This window comes from Megalobrama amblycephala, linkage group LG5, assembly GCF_018812025.1.
Source record: "Megalobrama amblycephala isolate DHTTF-2021 linkage group LG5, ASM1881202v1, whole genome shotgun sequence".
Taxonomy (NCBI): Eukaryota; Metazoa; Chordata; class Actinopteri; order Cypriniformes; family Xenocyprididae; genus Megalobrama; species Megalobrama amblycephala.
The window spans coordinates 25,424,247-25,449,238 of record NC_063048.1 but is presented as its reverse complement, the minus strand read 5'-3'; the positions used below and the strand labels follow the sequence as shown (position 1 = coordinate 25,449,238).

Below are 24,992 nucleotides of genomic sequence, written 5' to 3'. Positions count from 1 at the left end.
GTCAGAGTGATGCTCATTTCAGATGGCAAGGAATTTCCTAGTAAAAGAGGGTTGTTGGAATTTCATAGCCGATCTTTTAAAGGTCTATTGATTGTTTACTAATGTCTTTCACTGTGAAATTATATGAGCCGCTTCATATGAAGATGTATCATGCAACACAAAATGTAGATACTTCATGCAAATTTAAGGCCTAATTTGGATATTCTTTTATGGCGTATGTTTTGAGTACCTAAATTGCTTTTATCCAATCATTAATGTTTATTTTCCTATTGTGCAGGACTTTAATCGAAAAGAGCGCTGTGGGCAGACTGGTGCTGCTTGTGACGGTCTCTGAGGAAGACATTCAGATCCACTACGGCATTCAAAGCAGACAAAACTTCTCCATAAGCATGAAGACTGCAGGTCACATTAGCATTGGCCGCTGGACACACTTGGCTGTACAGGTAGGAAGCACGTTTCTATTCTCTTATTCTTTCTGTGGCTATTTATATTGGAAAATTGGGCAGGACTTGATTTTATCCTTCAGGATTTGTTTGGATTGCTTTTAGATAGCTGCGATGTTGTTGTTGTTGCCTTGGTTATGTTGACAAAGTAGTTTCAGAGGTGGAATATGTATATTATTTTTCATTTATTGCCTTCATTTAATTTCTCTGGCATAAAGGCGCTTGATGGGATCAAGAATATTTTAATGTCTTGTACATTAAAATATATGTTGCTGAGCTGACAGTGGTGATTGATAGTTTTTTAGCACTGCAGAAGAAATAATATAACAAGCTTGGTCAAGTGTCATGTAGTGTTGCTCTAAATCACGCTCCATTCATATCTGAGGTAATTAGCTGCTGGAAAATATTGATATTAATATTGTGTCGAGAGAACCCGCAGCAGGTTCTCGCTGAACCCATGTCACAACAGATTTCCACTTTGGACAAGATGCATGAATAGAAGGCGTTAATTACAGTGGTAAACATCTGCTTTCCTGCAGCTGTGAGGGCAGGAAGGGGGAAGAGAGCAGGTCAGCCCCTCGCACACCCCGCTCTGAATACATATCAACACACACACCAGGCCCAGTCGCTCCTGCTTCATTCCTGTCAGAAATTCTCAGCTGTTTTTGCCTCTGCTTTGTTTTCAAAGAATGATCCGCATCCAATGCGGCAATGCAAATATGAAGAGCACAAAATCTGTGGAATTGCTGGGTCATGTTTCATTCTCAGCTTTCGAAGCCCTTTGCGCAGACAAAGTACCAGTCAGCCCCATCAGGACTGGTTCTCTGGCATTGTTCAGCTTTGCGAATGGCTGCCTGTATCTCTGAGTCAGAAATGAAAAGAGAAAGAGCAGAGGATAAACTTGGCCATCATCAGGAAACAGAGTGCTCTGTCTGTGGAGAGTATTACCTTACAATAGTAGTGATTATTATGGCTTTAAATTGCAATCGTTCAGATTATGAATAGCAGGTTGACTTCTGGGACAGAAAACATTATTATGATAATGAGATCCTTCCCACAAATTCAGAGGTAATATGTTCCCTTCCTGCGACAGCCTTGACTTGGACTATATAAGATATATTCTCTGTGCCCATTAGGAATTTAAACTGCAGGCCGGCCACTGTATTCCAGGGACAAAATTAGCCTATTTTCAGCCTTAACTCTTCATGGTGGTCTACTTGCAGAGGGCTATTACTGATGCAGTCTAAGTACCTGTTTTTTTCACCAAGTATATACTAACTTTTAAATATGATTATGAAACACATTACAAAAGTAATCATAAAACTATGATTGTATGTTAGCTATTTAACAAAGACATATATGTGCCATGCATCTGTCCATTACACATCTTTTTAAAAGTGATAGCTAGACCTTTTGACTCTGCAAAACTACACATTTTCAAAACTGACTAGTCAGTGGGTTGCTTGAACAATTACTGAGGTAGCTGTTCTTAAGAAAGCCTTTTGTAATTAGGCTGGGGTTAATTTAGGGTTATGTCCACCTGACACCAGATGTGTTTCTTAGGGAGACACAATATACATGTTTTAATCAGATAAATGACAGATATTAAACACAATGGATAAATACAGTAACTCTGACTCTTGAAATACCGTAGTCCTCACAAAAAAATGGGATATATACAGATCATGCATAATTATGTTAAACTATATTATGTAGGCAAAAATGGCTGCTGGAGAAACATGTCAGAAAGCTTTTTGTTATGATTGTTTTGTGCAATAAAAAAGTTGTTTAGCCTATTTATGTTGAATGTCTGTCAGTTATATCCTAGGAATCCCCTGTCTGAGAAGTCTCTTTTAAAGGTGCCCTACAACTTTTTTTTTTAAAGATGTAATATAAGTCTAAGGTGTCCCCTGAATGTTTCTGTGAAGTTTCAGCTCAAAATACCCCATAGATTTTTTTTATTCATTTTTTTAACTGCCTATTTTGGGGCATCTTTATAAATGAGCCGATTCAGGGCTGCTGGCCCTTTAATTGCTCGTGCTCTCCGCCCACGGAGCTCGTGCTTGCCTTAAACAACATTAAAAAAAGTTCACACAGCTAATATAACCCTCAAAATGGATCTTTACAAAGTGTTCGTCATGCAGCATGTCTAATCGCGTAAGTACAGTGTTTATTTGAATGTTTACATTTGGTTATGAATGAGTTTGATAGTGCTCCATGGCTAACGGCTAACATTACACACTATTGGAGAGATTTATAGAGAATGAAGTTGTGTTTATGAATTATACAGACTGCAAGTGTTTAAAAATGAAAATAGCGACGGCTCTTGTCTCCGTGAATACAGTAATAAACAATGGTAACTTTAACCACTTTTAACAGTACATTAGCAACATGCTAACGAAACATGTAGAAAGACAATTTACAAATATCACTAAAAATAACATGTTATCATGAATCATGTCAGTTATTATTGCTCCATCTGCCATTTTTCGCTGTTGTTATTGCTTGCTTACCTAGTCTGATGATTCGGCTGTGCACATCCAGATGTTAATACTGGCTGCCCTTGTCTAATGCCTTTCATAATGTTGGGAACATGGGCTGGCATATGCAAATATTGGGGGCGTACATATTAATAATCCTGACTGTTACGTAACAGTCGGTGTTATGTTGAGATTCGCCTGTTCTTCGGAGGTCTTTTAAACGAATGAGATTTATATAAGAAGGAGGAAACAATGGAGTTTGAGAGTCACTGTATGTCTTTTCCATGTACTGAACTCTTGTTATTTAACTATGCCAAGGTAAATTCAATTTTTGAATCAAGGGCACCTTTAAGCATCAATAGTGCTAGGTATGGACACAAATTTTGCAATTCAGTTTGAATTCACAGGCTTGTGATTCGATTCAGTTCTGATTTTGATTCAGTTTTATTCAAAATCAAATAATTGGGGTATATATCAGGTACAGTACATGGCAAATTTTCTCAAGGAAAAAAAAAATCTAATGCTGTAAACTATACAGGGAACCCCAGTTGGAATATTAATATTAAAGGTTAAAATTAACTGATGTGCTACTTACATTTAAAGGGGTCATGACATGAGAAATCAAAATTTCCTTGATCTTTGGCATTCAAGAGGTCTTTGTATCATTAATACATCCTGCAAGTTCCTTAAAACATCCTCATCATTAATAAAAAAGCATTTATACAATCAAGCTGTAAAATGCTTCATTTGAATCCGAGGTGACATATGACATCACAGGGGCACAATCATTTGCATATGACTGCCTCTGGAGCAAGACAACAACACCTACTTTTACATCATTGCATCATTAACCCGGCCCACTGGTGTTGAGCAGCAAGTGGATCTAAAGAAGTCCTAGTTATTTACGATAAGATTGTGATAATAACAAGATTGCGATTATAAACTTGTGTTTATAAGCTGTTTTATTGACATTTTTCCGTGATTGAAACACTGAGTGATTACATGAGACATGATACAGATGTTGGTAAGTTGTACTGTATCTTTTCAACATGGTGTTCATTCATTTTTATTTCATGCTGTAACTAGTAGTAAAGCAGAAGAGATAATCCATTCACATGCGCTCCATACTGCCGCTTCGCTTGAACTGAGCCGCTACAGTGCTCTGACACACCACATTAAAGAGCTCCAAAACAGCATTTATTGTTTGGATTTCGTAATAAAATTGACAGAATTTGAAAACTGAGACTTTGTTTCATATCAAAGGTAACAAAGCACAAAGTTTTCTGCAATTGATTGGATAGGAGGCACACTACAAAGTTTTGTTCATTCATCAACTGAAAACAGCATGGACTAAAAGATTCTTGGGATCTAAGAATCGATATCGGTTTATCAAAATGAAAATCTGTTAAAATCAAGAAATCAATATTTTTAACCCAGCCTTAGTGACCAACTAGTTTGCAAACCGCTTTTTGTCTTGTGTACTTGAATAATGAACACCAACCTAAAATGTGTTTCTTCATATTGTAGCGTATTGGAAATAAAAATGTGAAAATGTATGTAAAAAGTTGCTAAAAAAATCATTTTAACTTTTATTTTGAATTTGTATTAAGTAAATACCACAGTGTTAAGGTACTATACAAAATACATGTGATCATTTAAATTTTATTTTATTGACACTACAAATATTTTTATTTTCAGTCAGTTTCTGTTTTATAGGTTTAACAAAGAAAAGTCAAGTCTTTCCAAGTCAAATACCTATGGGTACACATAACCCTGGTTGAAAATCACTGGAGTAGTTGACCATCCAAGCCCATCCATGCCATTAACATTAGTTTTACACATTGTTACCCCTTCCTTTTTCTTTTTAAAGGTGCCATCGAACGTTTTTTTACAAGATGTAATATAAGTCTAAGGTGTCCCCTGAATGTGTCTGTGAAGTTTCAGCTCAAAATACCCCATCGATTTTTTAAAAATAATGTATTTATCTGCCTATTTTGGAGCATAATTAGAAATGCGCCGATTCAGGGCTGCTGCCCCTTTAATTGCTCGTGCTCTCCGCCCCCCTTTCCAGTGCTCCGTGGCTAACGGCTAATGCTACACTGTTGGAGAGATTTATAAAGAATGAAGATGTGTTTATGAATTATACAGACTGCAGGTGTTTAAAAATGAAAATAGCGATGGCTCTTGTCTCCGTGAATACAGTAAGAAACGATGGTAACTTTAACCACATTTAACAGCACATTAGCCACATGCTAACGAAACATTTAGAAAGACAATTTACAAATATCAGTAAAAATATCATTATATCATGGATCATGTCAGTTATTATTGCTCCATCTGCCATTTTTCGCTATTGTCCTTGCTTGCTTACCTAGTCTGATGATTCGGCTGTGCACATCCAGACGTTAATACTGGCTGCCCTTGTCTAATGCCTTTCATAATGTTGGGAACATGGGCTGGCATATGCAAATATTGGGGGCGTACACCCCGACTGTTACGTAACAGTCGGTGTTATGTTGAGATTCGCCTGTTCTTCGGAGGTCTTTTAAACAAATGAGATTTATATAAGAAGAAGGAAACAATGGAGTTTGAGACTCACTGTATGTCATTTCCATGTACTGAACTCTTGTTATTCAACTATGCCGAGGTAAATTCAATTTTCAATTCGATGGCACCTTTAACAATTTTAATCTGAAATACAAAACTATAATATACAAGTGGTTTTTAGCACAATCACTATCACATTACTTTCACATTCCCTCATGGTCAGTTTGGGATTATTTGTTGTCTTTTACTCTGCTACTGTCTGACAGTATGGTTTTGTAAAAAGCAGGCCACCAAATAATTAAGCGACTTGACAGGTAGGTGTCTTTTGCCGTCTGTGGAGGAAGCCTGTATAGTCAAAAGAAACTCCAAGATAAAGAGAGCGGTGGAAAAAAGAAACACTCAAACGGAATACAACATTACAGCATTTAGAAAGGCTTCAGGGAAAAAGAAAAGAGGAGTTGATCTGTAGGTGCTTGTCCGTAGTCATTACTTTTAGAGGAGAGTGAGAGCAACAGAGGAGGAGAAGCGAGAGAAGAGTGATATGCCTTTTATGCTGCCTGCTTGGATGACGATGAGGAGCGACAGTGGGCTCCTGTCAGTTGTTTGTTGCGCTGCTTATTGTGAGTAATTTGTCTCTCTGAAGATGTGGGCCGTAATTGAGATCAAGCAAGTATCGCGTGGCATAAGACTCGGCAGGGAGGAAAAGTACAACAGCGTTCTTTTTTGTCTCTCTTTGCACGTCAGTTCAAAACCGTGAACGTATCACAGCATAGCTGACGAGCCTCGGCAGGTCTCGACACTTGAAAAGAGTCGTCGAAGAGGGAAATCTGAAAATGTAAATGCCAAGGAGGAGCAAAGGAGGAGCAGTGATTACAGCAGTTCCTCAATGTAAATCTGAATTATCATATCAATGCGTGTCAGGTGCCTGTCATGACAAAACTCGCTCTTATAAATATTTAAAACTTCCTTGTTCTTGCATATAAAGGTTGGGACTCTTTTGATGTAGTTCTTTGCTAGTGAAGTGGACATTATCACATCTACATCTTGTCCATTTCAGGGTATCCGTGTCACAAACATTGTTGTGTCTGCTCTCACTTTCAGATCTCGTGTTTGGTTTCAATTTAAAAAGCTCCTGTGATGCCAAGTCGAGACAGGACCTTGCCTGTGTCAAACAGATCTGAGCTATGCCTTTAGTTTCTTATTTAGAAGCTGAAATAAAACTATAATCAATTTCCTTTTTCATTGATTCTTTTTGAAGTGACTGTTTTTTCATGCGGTTTCTAAACTGATATGTAGAATCATAAAATCTTAGCTATGAATTTATACAATAGTTAGTTCTGGTCTTTGAATTTGATTGGCTGAGGGTGTTCCAAGAGTGCTGATACACAGTCCATCAGCACTGGGCTTTCTGCAGTGAGTCTACTTTGTGAGTCATTGAATCATTGAGTTGTTGAATAAACCGATTAATTTAAAAATAAGCATAAATTTTAATCAATTCAGTCGAACAAGTGACTATCTTTATGAACGATTAATTGAATAATTAAACTGATTTATTAAAAAAACGCTGATTCTTTAAAAAGACAAACACATGACACTTTATGAGTGCGAGATTTGAATCAATCACTCAAGTGATTCATTCAAAAACTCTTGATTATGTGTTGCTCAGAGACCTGTAGCAGTTAATTTTGCTTGAAACTAGCAAATGCTTTAGTCATAAGTTACTTAATATTATTCTCTTATTTATTGAACTGTTAAAAAGCATTGTAATATACATTTTTTAGTCTTGCATAGTCAGACCTTCAGACTGACAGCAGAAGGTCTGGACTCTATCGCAGCTTTCATTGGCCAAGGACTGCCCAAGAGGACGTTTGACTGACATGTAACACAACCAATCACAGTTTGTTTTGTACCATGTCATTTTTAGGGGTGTGAAAATGGTAAGTCGATGTCCCTACAATAACAGATCGGCGTGCAATTTTTCGTTCAAGAACGTTGTGCAAGTTTACCGCAACAATGGAGTTGCAAACATACTTTTGAAAATCCAGCATTTAGTTGATCCATGAAAGCGCTCATTGTCACAGTTGTAAACACGATGACGTTCCTCTTCCACGAAGGGGTTTGGCATCACTGCATTTGTTTCCACACGGACCGTTAAAGAATGCAACACACATGTCTCCTGGACATCCTGTAGGATTCCACCCACCAGATGAGGACTTCAAAAATCCTGAAGTGTTTTCAGTTAAGTGTGCCATATGCATCAGATGTTCAGCCAATGGTCTGTGGGCGTGACGTCTGAGGCTGAGACTATATATTCTTGAATATGCAATTATGTATGATAGGCAGTTGACAGTGGACTAGATTGCACTGAGCAAATTTATATGTGTGTACGTGATATTTTTTTACGATTATCTTTAATAATCCTGTAATGGTGCAAAGATGACAGTTACCGTTTCTGTAATTCTGTAAATCTGTAAAATCAAGTTCTGTAATTTCAATAGGAATCCATGTGATTGTGAATTTGCGTGAGGGCAAAAGATTTCCCCACACACATTTCACAATGGGTTCAAGTTGGTCACACAGATTCGCCCTGTTAACCTACAGAAAGCTGCTTGGTTAGAAAGTGACTTCAAGCGTGAACTGTGCTTTATACATCACTACGCTATTGACAGTAGACAATGGACCTTTTTGCCTGCAGAATTTGACCACATATTCACTTTATTTTCAAACATACAAATAATTTTTTGGGGAAATTGCCTTAAAATTCCACTTAGCTCAAAAATCTGAGAGGGCACATGTCCAATAACAGTATGTTCTCCAGCTCCTGGAGGAATAGTTCTGAAACTGCGCTCTTGTGGCTGTTTATATGTTGTCTTTGGCTGTTCGAAGTTCGTGAGAATTCCACAAGTTAATGAACATTTTCACGCACAATTAGAGCTTCCACAAGGGTCTAGGCCTTGGCCGTGCCATTTCGATCGCAGAGGCTTGCACTGTGGCAGACACTCGTTCTCCGGGGACATTTGTTTGGCCAAGAGCTGCCGAGTCTCAAGCTCTTAACCCGAATGTGCACATGCCTCATCACCCTGCGTGAACTTCACCCCACCCAAAGATAAGTAGGCCAGCCAGCCCATGGCCCAGGGCCCCTTGAGCCAGAGGACCACTAAAACCGGGGTGAGGTGCTGGGGTTGGCAAAGGGTAGCTGGCTGCCTCGAGTCAAACTATCTGTATGAGGGGAAAAAAAAGAGATCATGCAGTGTAATAAAGGCTTGTAGGCAGCTCGCTTTCACAGTATATGTTTAGTAATACAGTCTTTAACACAAATAGACTCAAAGCCCTCACTTCCTGTTGTTGTAAGCTGTGATTGCAGCTTATTTTTCATTACTTTTCACACTAAAACACTGATGATAAAACACCAAAAATGGAAAATATACATTTGGAATTGAGAATGCCATGATGTTTATCTTTATAGATCAAGGTGTGCTGTGAATAAACTTTGCCGAAGCACAGGAGCCAATCTGAAGCAGAGGAGACATCAGCAATGCTATCAGGCTGCCCTCTGGCTCTGGCAGGGGAGCTGGCAGCGGGTCAGCTGACCTTTCAGAGCTTCTCATGCCACCCAGAGTGATGGAGACTGATTGGCAGCGCAAGTGAAGGTGAAACAAGGTGGATGGAGGCAAGGAGAGCTTCCACCTTTCCCCAGCTCACTGTCTACGGGCACCGGAGGCCATGAGTGGTGAATAAATCACCCCAAAGTGTTGACAGGAAATTAGAGTCTTTGCTGCTTTAAGCTCCTGGAGTTGACTTCTACAGAACACGGGCGGCACTTCTCGCAGTGCTTATGAATATACTGGTTTTAAATTACGTGTCGTATCGAAAGGAAAATTCACTGGCCTTTCGAGAACCGCCAGCAATGACGTACAGAGCATTGTTTAATCTGGTCCATCGAGGCGTTTATATGTGTTTCAGCGCATCAAAGTCAGACGGAATTAAATGTTCACCCAGAGATAGGCTTTCCTTGGCAAGTTTTCTCAGGAGTCTTTATTCAGATTACAGTCAGAGAACATCAGCGGCGGATGGATATAAATCACAAAGGGCAATGCTGAGTGGCGGAGCTCCCTGCGAAACTGGTAATGGCCATAAGTCGATATGTGGAATTTCACTGTATATTATGTCTCTCAAACCAGGCGTGAGTAACAATGACAGACGGGCGTACGGCCACGGGGCAAGAGCCATCCCGGAAATCGTCCGTGTTGATCATCAGACATATCAAATGCATTGTGTGGCCGCAACGGAGTCCTGTAATCTGTCATAGCTGCGGGGTCACGGCTCTTTGCAGATGTGGCGGAGCTGATTACGTCTCCTCTGTTTAGCTGCCACTGCCCTTCTGCCTAGTTAGCATGTGTTTATTGCTAGTGAAAGGCGCGAGAGGGATGGGTAGAGGAAAAAATGAAGTGTACAATCCTGGATCTGAAGCCTGTCAGGAGATGGATGGGTAGCTCGTGGCACGCTGCCCCTGCATCCACAATCTGTAAAGTGTACAGCAAAGTCATATGAACACACCAGCACTCAGTGTACTACATAAATAAGGCCAGACGGCAATAAGTCAGGCGCTAAAATGCGCCGGTATGTTAAACATTTCCGGCATTTCTAAATAAACGGCAATTCATCAAATAGAAAACGTCACATATGCACTACATTGGCTCAATTATATATTTCATCTTTGGAGGTAATAAATAATGAGAGGCTACGTGAAATGTGGGCTTGGTTATTTTACTTTGATGGTTGTTCAGGACTGGTAATCTTGCAAGTGAATGATGTATGTGCTCACTTACTTGGTCTGATTTTCAATTCCATAAAGGTTATATCAACATTAACTGCTTTAACATCTCATGATTTTGAAGGACTATAATGCATTATATCTATACATATATTATGAATATATACATATATATTATGTGTATTACATAAACACACATCAACCTCTGTGAGTAATTTTATACTTTTAGTTTTATATTTCTTTTATTTTGCTATCATTTGTTTATACTTTTATTTATATATTTAATGAAGGAAATGTAAGTAGTACTTATCTGTTCAAAACTCTCTGCTTACTGGTTCATGTCTCTGTGGTGACACTAGATATGACTCGGATTTCACCCTCACTGTAAGTTTATGTAAACTTCAAATGTGAGGTGTAATTCAACAAAATCACTTGAAGCATTTAAACAAAATCCTACTCTCTAAAAATTGCTGGGTTAAAAACAAGCCAAGTTGGGTTGAAAATGGACAAACCCAGCAATTGGGTTGTTTTAACCCAGTGGTTAAGTTAAATGTTTGCCCAACGTGCTGGGCAGTTTTATTTAACTCAACTATTGTTTAAAAATTACTGTATTGCTTGCTTAAAATGAACCTAAACTATGTTGGAAATGAACATTTATTAATGAATAATAATTAAACAATAAACATTTATTAATACATTTATTATTAATAAATGTTAATTTTTTTATTATTATTGTTGCCTCTGGTAATTATGTCTTATTTTTAATTTCCAACCTATTTTGGGTTCATTTTAAACCAGCCATGAAGTAATTTTCAAACCATAGTTGAGTTAAATAAAACTGCCCAGCACGCAACCTCTTGGTTAAAACAACCCAATCGCTAGGTTTGTCCATTTTCAACCCAACTTGGGTCGTTTTTAACCCAGCATTTTTTAGAGTGTACATATTACATTTCAATATGAACCAGGAGTTTGTTCACATGAGTCAAATGAGTTCAAGTAATCAGAATATGCAATAGTAATAGAAATGCATGCATTAGATTAAAATCTGTAAAAATCAAAGACATGGACATTGTTTCAAAATAAATGTATACTTGTGGTTTGGATTGTTATTATGGCTTCTCAGAGAGCATTTTGCGCTACTTTGTGCTTTAACAGTATTGCCATAAAGTTGCATAATGTTTCTAGTACTTTCAGAGGCAGACACAAGTAGGAGAAAAGGGAGATAACAGGAAAATCACTTTTGGAAAATCACTAGTACAGTAGACATTGCTCTTTCCATTGTTGCATAGAAGCTGCATTGAATTCACCCTCCTCGCTCACTGGTGGGAAAGCATGTTTGATTAATATCCTTAATGACAACCGGATCAATTAGGAACATTTGCACTTGTAAATTACTTGTAAATGTCATGTTTTCAAGAAACAGTGTACTTGAAATCATTATCTTGGTATAAAAAGAATGTAACTCACCACAAATCTAGATATTCATGCATCAGTAATTTCCCCAGCAGGAAGACTATTAATGATGCTGTAAAAACAAACAGCTTCCAGTAAAACAATTATGCCAAATGTTTACAGTCAGTAGGGTTTCTGAATATTTACAAATTTCCTAGTTAAGTATGTCAAATTTGCAGTCGTATCCATTGCGCATTCTGTTCTATAATGCACAGTCACTGCGTGAGCATGTGGTGAATATTTATGTATCATTAGAAATGTGTTATCAGACTGAGTATTTTATGCTACTAATCATTAAGGTGTCAATATGGAACAAATAAAAATATGAAAGGAACAATAAATAAATAAATAAATAAATAAATCCTGGAAGTCACTTATCTGATGCTATTTTCTGCCTGGGTCCTCAGCATAAACTTTTATGTGACGATGCTCATTCTTTACTGACACATAACCATAACTGTAGAAATTATAGTAATAATACATTGTTTTGAAAACCTAGTTAGTTAAAATAAATCCCGTTCCATTCAGACACAGTGAACAATGAAAAAAAAAATCTCAGGATATGCTTTCTGTGTAAAGCATTGCCTCTCAAGAATTATTACCTTTATTAAAAGCACTGACACATTGCCTTATATATTTCTGACTTCTCCAGCGCCACAGAGACAATTTTCTTTTCTTAAATAAACTGTCATGCTAGTCTTAATATATTGTTGCCATCCTCACAGCAGGAGAAAGAAGGCTGATATAAAACATGTATATGTGAGATTGGTAATTGTATCTTTAGTGTACTTGAGTAGAACAAATGTTTCTTTCTCATGGCTGCGTTAATGTGATAAAGCTGAAATTGGCTTTTCATCAGTTTTCTTCGCACTGTAATGGTGGACAGTGAAGAGAGGCCCCGACGTCAATAGCGACTCTGCAAACTTCCTGTCTATGCTAGTTATATTTCACATCACCACACTGGCCCCTCAGTGCATTACGAAACACGTGATAATGTAACAAATTACAAATATGAAAAGCTTTTTGCTTCATTTAAATGATAAGAATCGCAGGGAGGCCTAGCTATAAGCCATAAATAAAACATCTCACTTGTTTGCTGTTATGTATGTGTGAGTGTGTATGAGGTGACGGGAGAGAGTGTGCGTTCAGATAGAAGGGCAGGGCTCCAGCAGGTATCAGCGTTAAAAGAGGAGGATTGCTCGTGCTGATACCCTCATCCAGAGTGGAATATTTCTAGAGGCCCTGACAGCTCCTCCAGTGCTGAAATGGAAAGGGCTTTATCATGGAATGGTTTGTCACTGACGCTGCTGCTGCAGACGACTTGGCTTCAGGTTAAGCTTGTATCTGCCCCTGCTATATGGTCCAAGCCCAAAGATCACAACATTGTTTTTGGTGTGAATTATGAAATCGCTGATATAAAAAGCCCCCAGTTAGATTTTAGAAAGATTGTGCCCTGTTGTTTTCTTAGAATAGAATCTGAGGCTAAATTGTCTTCCTTTAACACATGAAAAGGGTTTTAAGTATTTCATAAATCTTGTGTCAGACGGTCTGCTTCAGATCAAAAAGGTTATATTTTATTTTTTATTTTTTTTTCCAGAGGTTTTATTCTTTCTTCCTGACCTTTTTGTTTTCTTTCGGACCATTGGAGGCAAAACTTATGGATTGTGAGTTTGCTGTTGAGTCTAATATAAAGTGTTTCCTCCTCAGGACTTCATTGCAAATGGTCTAAAGTGCTAGACCCTTTCACGACAAGCCGTTTTTTGCAAATTTGTTTCAATAAATGTTCAGTTGTGTTTTCTTTCTCTTTAACTGAAGAATGATTAGCTTTTATATTATGTGATCCCTTTAAAGGATTATTTCACTCTAAAATAAAAAAAATTACCCCAAGATTTACTCACCGTCAAGCCATCATAGGTGTATATGACTTTCTTCTTTCTGATGAACACAATTAGAGTTATATTAAAGGTGCCCTAGAATTAAAAATTGAATTTATCTTGGCATAGTTGAATAACAAGAGTTCAGTACATGGAAATTACATACAGTTTCCTCCTTCTTATATAAATCTCATTTGTTTAAAAGACCTCTGACGAACAGGCGAATCTCAACATAACGCCCCAATATTTGCATATGCCAGCTCATGTTCAAGCATTAGACAAGGGCAGGACATCTGGATGTGCACAGCTGAATCATCAGACTAGCTAAGCAAGCAAGAACAATAGCGAAAAATGGCAGATGGAGCGATAATAACTGGCATGATCCATGATATCATGATATTTTTAGTGATATTTGTAAATTGTCTTTATAAATGTTTCGTTAGCATGTTGCTAATGTACTGTTAAATGTGGTTAAAGTTACCATCGTTTCTTACTGTATTCACGGAGACAAGAGCCGTCGTTATTTTCATTTTTTAAACACTTGCAGTCTGTATAATTCATAAACACAACTTCATTCTTTATAAATCTCTCCAACAGTGTGTAATGTTAGCTTTAGCCACGGAGCATACTATCAAACTCATTCAGAATCAAATGTAAACATCCAAATAAATACGATACTTACGCGATTAGACATGTTGCATGACGAACACTTTGTAAAGAACAATTTTGAGGGTTATATTAGCTGTGTGAACTTTGTTTATGCTGTTAAAGGCAAGCGCGAGCTCCGTGGGCAGGGAGCGTGAGCATTTAAAGGGGCCGCAGCCTAAATCGGCTCATATTTAATGATGCCCCAAAATAGGCAGTTAAAAAAATTAATAAAAAAAAATCTATGTGGTATTTTGAGCTGAAACTTCACAGACCCATTCAGGGGACACCTTAGACTTATATTACATCTTTTAAAAAGACGTTCTACGGCACCTTTAATAAATATCCTGACGCGTCCAAGCTTTATAATGTCAGTGAATGGGGGCAATGAGTTCCATCCATCATAAACGTACTCCACGCAGCTCTGGGGGGATAATAAAGGCCTTCTGAAGTGAAGTGAAGTGAAACAATGTGTTTGTGGAAGAAAAATATCCATATTTAACAAGTTATAAAGTAAAATATCTATATAACTGATATTGCGACAGTTACGTCTTTTTCATAAGTTGAATAAGGAAGGTGTAGGATGTAGCATAACGCTTTTGAATTGTGAGAGGAGTTACACTTTCTTCGTAAGTTGAATACGGAAGGCGGTCTGGCGGAAGCTAGATATTTTACTTTATAACTTGTTAAAATTTTTCTTACACAAACGCATCGCTTTGCTTCAGAAGGCCTTTATTAACCCCTGAAACCATGTAGAGTATGTTTATGATGGATGGCTGCACTTTTGAGCTTCAAACTCGTTGGCCCCGTTCATAGCCATTATAACTCTTGGGCACGTCAGGATATTTATTAATATAACTCTGATTGTGTTCATCAGAAAGGAGAAAGTCATATACACCTAGGATGGCTTGAGGGTAAATCTTGGGGTAATTTAGATTTTAAAGTGAACTAATACTTTAAAGACCTTGTTGTGTTGTCAGGTTTAAAAAAACAAAAAACAAAAAACACACAGCAAGGCTAGCTATGTTTGTTCAATATTCACTTTTTTTTACAAGGCAGATGGACAAAAGACCTTTAGCAGCTAGGTAGAATTACTGTTTCTTAATGTCAGCTAGTGATAAAGTTACACCTTTGGCTCTGTGTTTTTTAGGGTGTTGTTGTGTCTTAGCATTGTTGTTTCCCACAGAGTTAACAGTGAAAATTTAAGTACTTTTCCCACCATTTCCAATATATATTTTTGTGCCTACTTTATGTAAAACCACAATACTTTAGGAATAAATTATTGTTAGTTTCAGCAGTCGTTTCTGTCTACGGATAGTTGGACCTTTGCTAAATAGCCATTGTTATATAAATAATGGCATAAATTTGTTGCACATTCTGGTAAATCCCTGTGCAGATTAAATGTTCCCTTTTCAATTTGAAAGCGGAGAGGAGCTTTTAAGATGTCAGCACCTGCTGATTAGTACGTTACTAAGAGCTCCAATGAACGTCCAGTTATTAATCTGCTCTAGAGCTGAAACCACCTCCACACCAGTTTGATCTCGTAAGGCAGCGTTCCAGACAGGTCAGGCCAGTCCCACACTACAAACACACACTTTGCACATGCATTCTAACACAACATTAGCTAACCAAGTGACTGACTTGGGACACATGTAGTTCAAATCAGAAAAGACTTCTATTCTCCACCTTCAAAAGAAACATACTGAGATTGACAAACCTGACTCAATGATCAACTATATAAATGGGCAAAGAAGAAGAAGAAGAGTGTGAATGTTGCTTATGAATACCATATTCATATATCATTGAGATAAAAAAACACACATTGGGATAAAAAGCCACATACTGTAACATGAAGCATCACACTTGTTTCCTGGACAAAAAGCCAGTAGGATTTTTTCATTAGCTTTTAGATTATTGCAGAAAATAAGCTCTGTGACCATCAAAAGTTTATGATTTTTACATGTTTTATTGATCAATCTTCACAAAATACAACTTTTATGAATTTTATGAAATTTTACAAAAATAAGTAAAAAGCTAAAATTAGGCTATAGGCTTAGGCTATACTACACCACAGTTGCGCGACTTCAATGTCAGCACCACTAATTTTCCAAAAAATTATTTTTATTTCAAATCTACAAGTTGTTATAAATTTTTAGTTAAAATAGTTTGCTGGAGCACAAAAAAAAAAAAAAAAAAAAATCAATGAAGCAGTACTAGCGAGTTGCTAAGTTTTCTCTACCTAAATCTACACTACAATATATAGAGTATGATTTTAGGCCAAAATTCAGCATACTGACAAAATGATAACTGCAAATCCACGTTTCGCTGCCTGGAGTCCAGTTGTTTCTGTGAATTGAAGCAATTGCTTCTCTTTTCTTTAGCTCTCAGCAGTCTGTAAAAATATACCAAAGATTTCTTGTCAGATCTATTTGTACAGTCAATCACAAAGCTCTTTCCTGTTTTGAATGTGTTTTGTGTGTTTTTTGCAGCATTCACACTGAAAACCAATGCTGCCACTCAGTCTTTTTGCCACTCAGTTGGTGTAACCTTAATCACTCTGGCCATTTACCAAGCAGCCATGTTTGGTCGGTTAGCAAAATGCCTTAGCCCCTACTATTAGACACTGTAACAGCACTATGTGGCAGCAAACATCTTTCTCCATTCAAAAATTATATTAGGCTTTATGCTCGGTTTTATGCACGCGCACTTTGGGTGTAAGCACAAAATTATAGTAAAAATGAAGTAATATTATGCACAATACGCGAAATCCCACACTGATATTCAAGCCCTGTGTAACACCAACAATATTAATCCGGAGCAAATAAAACGAGTGAGTGAGGGGAGGCGGGTTGTCAACTCGCTGTTGGAGAGATGAGAGAGCGAGAAAGCGCAGCTGGTATCGTGTATCTATTGTAAATGAGTATTGGAAGTAGTGGTTCAACGGATCACAAAACTCACGGTTCGGATCACGTCACGGTTATGATGTCACGGATCGGATCATTTTTCGGATCAGCACAAAAAAAAAAAATTGGATGGGGGTAACTTAACTTTGCATTTATTACTTAGCCCACTTAAACTACGCTGATACCACAGCATAAACTACTAGCCTAAGTAATACATTATTAAAGGCAAGTGAACAGACTGTAAAAAGAACAAATACTGTACACCAATTACAACAAGCATAGATAAATACTACATAAAGTTACAAATAAAGTATAAGGTCTAACTGTAGTATTAATTTTCATGTACAGAAATGTAATAATTAAATGTAAAATGACACTGTTCACTGTATAAATTTAATATAGATTAATCTTTGTTAAAGCTGTGTTTTGTTGTTTGATTTACATGACAGACAACAGCAGGTATTTATAGGTTGCTGTCACTTTAAGAGTAAGACATGCACGCACACATCAGATGAGATCAGATAGATACACATACGAATTCTCACCTCGTGCAATTAAGACATAACTGAATGTGTTTACAAGAATACTTGCTGAAAGGGGTATTTTGACTGACATAATGTGTGTATGTGACCATCCAAGTGCATTGAGGACGCGAAAGAGAAATCTATTTGGAGTTTGAGAGCTATAACGCGCCTCTCTCTCTGTGCGCGCGAGCCTTGAATGTGTGTGCGCCTGTGCGCACCGATAACAGCGCTGCGTGCGTCCTCTTTTAGCGCGCTGGAATGGTTTTATATCTATTTAATGTGTAACCTAGCAAGACAAAACACGTTCAATTGATAACATTTCACTCTATTGTGGTTAAAGTTGCAATTGATACGCGAATCACATGCCTCCCGAACCGTGGGCCTTGGTCCGTACGGATCACGGATCAACAACGATCCGTTTAACCACTAATTGGAAGCGTTTCAAATATTTCACTATCAACATGTATCGAAAATCGATATTTTTGACAACATTGCTCTTGTTTATTATTTTAGATGCCTTTTTAAAAGACTAAAATAGAAAAATGTATATTTAGGCTATATATAAAATTTAACCCACCAAAATGGCTAGTAGGAAAGACTGTATTACACGGCACTGTTGAAATCAACCCACATTTGGTGGGATGGCCGGTGTTAATGTCAAGCCCTGGCTATTAGTGTGTTCTGAGAAAATTTGTTTTATATATAGTTTATATTTCATTATATTTTTAGGAGATATTTTATCAGTATCTGAATTAAGAGTTTAAAATGAACTTAAATGTAAACATTTTTGCCTTGGACATCACAGCTTAAGGATGTCACTAGCGAAGGGCTCGGGACTGTGCCCATTCTTGTGATGCCATCAGCCATTCAGCATTGTCATGAGGTCATGAATGGGAATGCTAAAAAATGGATGTTTCTTGGATGTTTCTTTAGGCCTCCTTGGATTGTAGCTAAAAAAATGTTGCTGCCTTCAGTCTGTGTGTTGCTTGATGACACATTAATCTTGATTGTTGGTTTTGTTCGGAACTAATTTTGTTGGATAAAAAAATAGAACTTGTCACATTTGTGCAAGGAAACAATATTATTTTTTTATTTATTTGTTTATTGAATGGTTGCATGAAAGCAGTATCCCAACTGTGCTTTTTGGGCTGAATCACAACCATCTTATGTTGCTTAAATTTGTCATGTCATAAACACTTACTTTGATGCTACAGTTAAAAAAAAAATACCTCCATGTTGTCCCAAAGCAACAGTTACTAGAAAGAAAGGGGGAGAAAAGGAACAATGGGAGTACCAGAGCTCTTTCAAGAGTCTGCAGGGCTGGTAAATGGGATGAAGCACTTCAAGATTCATTTACATCACTATGACGTTGCTTCAGATCTCAGCAGCAAGTCATTGGCCAGTTAGAGATTTCAAGAATAGCCTCTCTACAGTCTTCAATCAGCAGCCATGAAAGAGAGCAGCTTAAGCATCCTCAAGTCTAACACTGCCTTCATCGTTATGGATTTTTTTTTAGTTGACTTATTTCCTTATTTCCATGCACCTTTGTGAAAAAACATGCAAATATGAATGTGATGAAGGGGCGTTTTCTGAGAAGAGTATCCACAATCATCAGCCATAGAAAACATAAATATTACATCTATGCTGCCTACATTTGAAAATTCTTAACTACTTTTTAGCAATATTTTTCAGTATTGAATGAAATGTTTATTTATAATCAACATTGCACTCATTCTTCTGTTTTTCTTATGAATCCATAGATGCATGACACAAGTGTGAGCTTGTTCCTGAATGGTCAAGAGGAGGATGGCACAGCTTTGGACACACAAACCCTAGCAGGGCCAGTTGATGACATCACCTCAGAAGGTGCTCTGTGGATCGGTAGGAGTTCTAACGGTAATGATTTCTGTACTTCTACATTCGTCATTTAATTTTTAATATGCACATTTATTTCATTTGAATTAGCTTTAGCTGCAATTATCCTTATTTGTCCTCACAGTTTCCCGTCACACAGAATCACACAGTTTCCTATCACTTGATTTGAGTACAGAAAAGGACACACTAATTTGCAGACATGTTACATTTTTTCCATTATAGAAATATTCATAAGCCTGCAACTAATCATAGTTGGAGTTTATATAGGTCAGGGGTGACCATATGGCAACAAATAATCTCCTCATAAATGAGATGAGATGGGATTTCTGTAATACCCCCAGGGAATGAAATGCACACATAATCACACACACACACACATACACACACACAGAGAGAGAGAGAGAGAGAGAGACATTTTGAATACACATTCACAAGTAGTATAGACTTGCTAAAGTTTAAGTTTACTCTGCTGACATTCTAATCTAAGCGCAACATTGCTGTGTTTGTTAGTGCAAAAATGACAATAATTGTGCCCAAATCTATTAGAGGACATAATAAATTGGTTACCACTGCTGATAGTTTCTCTTATTTCCTAAATGGCACAGGAGAACAAGGAAGCAACCCACTGCATATAGTCTTCAAAGAGAGCATGCTTCATTTACTCAAACATGCACACACAGAATAGCTTCACATGAAAGTTGCAGTCTGTGTAATCCATTTTGCACACATTATAAACTCTACATACTGAGCCCAGGGGTCTGAAATGCTTGTTTGATTCATGTAGAACTCATGTGGACAAAGCATGAAAGGAGTTCTTATGAGATTAGACGTCCAATGCTGGGTTCAGACAAACATGATGCCATTTGAAACTTTTTACTAGAGCATAAAAATACAAATTTCGATATGAATCTTTTATTTTTGGTGTTTCTGAATTTGAATTTTTATGGCCATATTTAGGATATGCACATTTCACACTGTTTAATGAAACAATTTTACACATTTCAAAATTTTTGAGTCAGAAAGATTTTTTGAAATGAATAAATACTTTTATTCAGCAAGGGTGCATTAAATTGATCTAAAGTGACAGAAAATACATTGTTACAAAAAAAAACCAAAAAAAAAAAAACCCTGATATGTCAAATATAGCAAATACTGTTTTTTAACTGTCTATTCATCAAAGAAATCCTGAAAAGAAATGTATCAGTTTCCACAAACATTTTCAGCAGCACAACTATTTTCAACATTGATAATAATAGAAATTTTACTTGAGCACCAAACCAGATCTTTCAAATTATTGTCTTGGTCTTGTTGAGCATAGGAGACTTCTTTCAAAAAGACCCCAAAATTTGGATTATTGTAGTGTATTTCTATTCAGTGTAATTTAATATTGAACAATCTCGCTTCCGGTGTACAGACTGGTTTGTTTTACAAACAATCATTGTTGTCTGTAAGAAATGGTTTTATTATTATATACGTTACACTTTTCTTTTGGCTTGGCACGTCTTGCGTTCTCATATATGCATACAAACTTCATTAGTTCATGTTTTTATGAATGAAATGTACTATATAAATACAGCAATGAAATCTCATATAAAACACAGACTCGGCACACAAAGATGAAAAGATTTCAGGGCAGACATCCATATGACATCTCAATCAGAGCCGGTTATTAGAACAGAAGTGATTATATCTTATCTGGTGATGTAGATGGACCCGCACGTTTAGGCTTGGATCTATGCCGCCCATCCAGCCGGTAGGATTAATGCTCACAGAGAACTGTAAATAAGCATAATAGATCCCACCATGCAGCAAGTGTCTCTTTAACTCAAATAAAGACACAGATAAGGTAATCCACTAGTTGCTATGGATCCTGCAGACCGTCTTCAATAGAGCCCATTGACTTTCCTTTCTTTTTCTCTCCAGGGTCAAATCAATTCATTGGAAGGATGCAGGATTTTAGATTTTATCCAAAGACATTAACCAACAGGTAAGCATAAGGTCAGAGGACATTAACATCAGATATAGTAGGTAGTTTTTATAAAAATGTGCTATATAAAATCTGGGTCCTGAAGCAAAACCAGTTTAGAAATACGGATATGTCAATTAAATCATGCATTTCCGTATTTCAGAGAGATTGAAGAGGTGTACACTGGGCAATTCCCTCAACTACACACCCAGTCGACATGCCGCTGCCTCGCCAGCCACCCCAGAGTGCACCCCCTAGTGGAGAGGTACTGCATCCCCAATGCAGCCAATGATACCACCCACAACAAAATGCTCCGCCTGAACCAGGATGCCCACCCACTGCATTACATAAATGACAACGACATCGGAACCACCTGGATCTCCTCCGTCTTTCACACTTTAGAGCTGCTGGACAAAGGAATAACCATCACTATAGATCTGGAGAACGGACAGTACCAGGTACATATGGCTTGTTGGGAATGTTGTTCCAGGACCAACAAAAATGACCTGAAAAATCCCTGCTTGGTTCATGCTTTGAATTTAGAAGACCTGAGCCTTTATTAGGGTTTATAGTTAGTTTAACTTGATATTAGTTTAGTTTACAGACAATCAAGAAACTGTATGATTTGAAGCAGTGGTTCTCAACCTTTTTGACTCAGTTTGTCCAAGACTATATTCGAAAACCCTAATACCTCTAGTACTCATGTAATAAATGAGTAATATCACACAAGTAGCTGTGCGATATGGCTGTATATCAGCATGGCTGTGATTTGGCTGTAGGCATGAGGCTGCAGATAATCACAGCGTGCTGATATATAGCCATATCACACGGCTATGAGTGTGATATTGTGTTTATACAACAGTTTGACGGCACGAGTGTGTAAATAAATAAGAAGGGTCTTTAAATCCTCTTTTGTGCAAAACTACTTCCTTCAGCCACGGATTCAAATCTCAAGTTGACAGTTTGACCAAGGCTCCTTTACTATTTCTAAAACGTCACTTTAGAACTAATAACGAAGGAATGTTGAGTCCCTCCATTGAAACTCATTGTATTTTGTACAGTATTATTGAGAGAGAGAGAGAGAGAGAGAGAGAGAGAGATTGCCTGAGTGAGCATTACCTGTGTCTGTTATAGCCTAACATTCATTCTTCATGTCCATAATATTAAATCCATAAAAAAAAATCCATTTGAATGTCTGCTGAGGAAAGCGATCTTTGTATTTGTCCTTTTTACAGTTTCCATAACAGCACTAAAACAATGTCCCTTGTTTACAAAAGTCCCTTTCAATTTAAAAGTCTCTTGTGACTGACTCATATACTCGTAAAGTTTGTGACTTTCACTCAATCCATATTATGCACAAATGGACTTTTCTCAATACCAAATACAACGTATTATTTATATAAAATAATATTTATTGAACAGCAATATTTAAATTAAAAATAATAGCCATTATAAATGACAATAGGAAATAAACAAAATTGTACAATTCAGTCAGATGTACAAAAGCAGTGCTCTACAGGATGTAAGTTAAATATAGCCTTAATATTAAATTACTAAATTTAACATAGCCCAATTCTATTTGCTCAGGATCCGGTAATAGATTAATAAGACCAAAGACTGCCCATTTATTGTTCCCAAAATGAATTATATCTCATGTTTAACAACTATAAGAGTCAGCTGGAAACTACCTAGCACTGGCCAAGATGAAGCTGTTCTCGGCGGGTACACGAGCACTGAACGGCCACTGACGGCCTGGAGCTCGCATCTCCGAAAAACGTCTAAACAACAAAAATAGGCACTATGATTAAATATGAGTCACATATTTCAGGTCTAAACAACTACATTCTCACCTAAACTCTTAAAACTATAGTTTGTGGTACAGCAAGCAAAAAAGTACAGTGGAGTGGAGTGATAAAAATGGTGAAAAGGTAGGAGTGCTGTTATCACTAGAATATCGCATGGCTCTCAGCCAATCAGATTCGAGAACCAGAAAGAACTGTTGTATAAAAATAAATAAACTCAAAAATATGTCAGTTTTATGTTGCACATCTTTATTTTTAGCATTTTAGCACACTTTTAGCACACTTGTGTTTTTAATATTGTAATTAATATAACTAAATTTAAATAATTTTAAGACTTAATAGGGTGCCTCTGGAAGGTTGCAGAGGCTTTCTAGTGGGCCCTTGGTTGATAACCACTGGTATAAAGTAAGCTTCAACCCGCCGTTGTCCATTTGTGTGTCTGCTTTCTCAAATCCAGACACTGGGTAGCGTCTTTTCCATTTGAATACACTAAAGCCGACCTAAAGTCCTTTGTGTGTGTCTGAGTGAGTCGCTCAGTCATCCATGTGGCTAAGCCAAGCCGAGCAGAGAGTCCAGCTGTAAAGAAGTAGAGGATTTATGCAGCTCTGCCTCAGTCTCTCCTCTCAATACCAGATAAAACACACCACCACACAGACTTTGAAGTGTCCACTTAGTCAAAGCTGCAACCAGTTTCTCGACAAACTCCTCAAAATGAAGCCACAGAGGGAGAGAGGGAAGAGTAAAGCGGTGCTTCAAGCTGTTCTTCAAAGCGCCGGCATGCTTTAGGAGGCAGCGGAGCATTGACTGTTGCTGTGCAGATAATAGATAATCCATTGCTGTTTAGTATTTCATGCATATTTCACCCTCTGTCAATTTTGCATGCTTCCTTTACAGGTTTTCTACGTGATACTCCAGTTCCTCAACGCTCAGCCCGAAGCGGTCCGCATTCAAAGGAAAACTATCAGGAACTCAGAATGGAAGGACTGGCAGTTCCTGGCCAAGAACTGCAGCTACTTTGGGATGGAGGATAACGGGCCTTTGGATCGTCCTGATTCTGTAAATTGTCTACAGTTGCCCAGGTACTGTATACACACACATACACACTCAGACACCCATGCGCTCTATACGTCCATCCACAGGCACTTCTAAATCTGATAACAGTCCTTGAACAAATGATTCCTACCAAGTAAGCTGTATCAAAGTGGGTTGAGACAAGTTCCCACTTTGATAAAAGCAGTGGATTGTCGTTTAGTGGGAGTCAGGGAGCTTTTGGAGGATCTTAGGAGGAGAATAGGGAGGAAAATGCTGCTCTTGGCTGCAGTCCAGGCTGCACAGATCTGATCTCTGCTGTCCTTGGCTGCAATCAAGACAGCAAAGATACTTAGCTGTTATGGACCACACAAGCACCTGGTTTCACATGCATACAACAGAGAAAATGAGGACAGTTATTTTAATGGGCTTGGGATGAGAGGGTTATCGTAACTATTTATGATGATAAACTACAGTTCATGTATCTTTTTGATGGTACATATACAGAAACGTGCATAATTGACCCTCACTAAATGATTAGTGAAAGTCATATTTAAATGATGCAATTAAGTAGCTACTTCTCAAAGAATTACATGAATCCATTTGACATTAGTGTTAAACCTTGTTTTTAGACAATTATGTAAATTTCCTATAAGAATTATGTTATGTAGCATATTT

General features: G+C 37.5%; 1 protein-coding gene across 1 annotated transcript in view; it reads left to right on the top strand.

The window, feature by feature from the left end:
• ush2a (Usher syndrome 2A (autosomal recessive, mild)) overlaps positions 1-24,992 on the top strand; it is a 250,931-nt gene that overhangs the window by 3,266 nt on the left and 222,673 nt on the right. The window contains 5 exon segments of the mRNA XM_048191491.1: positions 278-443; positions 19,403-19,538; positions 21,441-21,504; positions 21,647-21,941; positions 24,180-24,364. Of these exon segments, the coding sequence (XP_048047448.1) occupies positions 278-443; positions 19,403-19,538; positions 21,441-21,504; positions 21,647-21,941; positions 24,180-24,364 (846 nt within the window).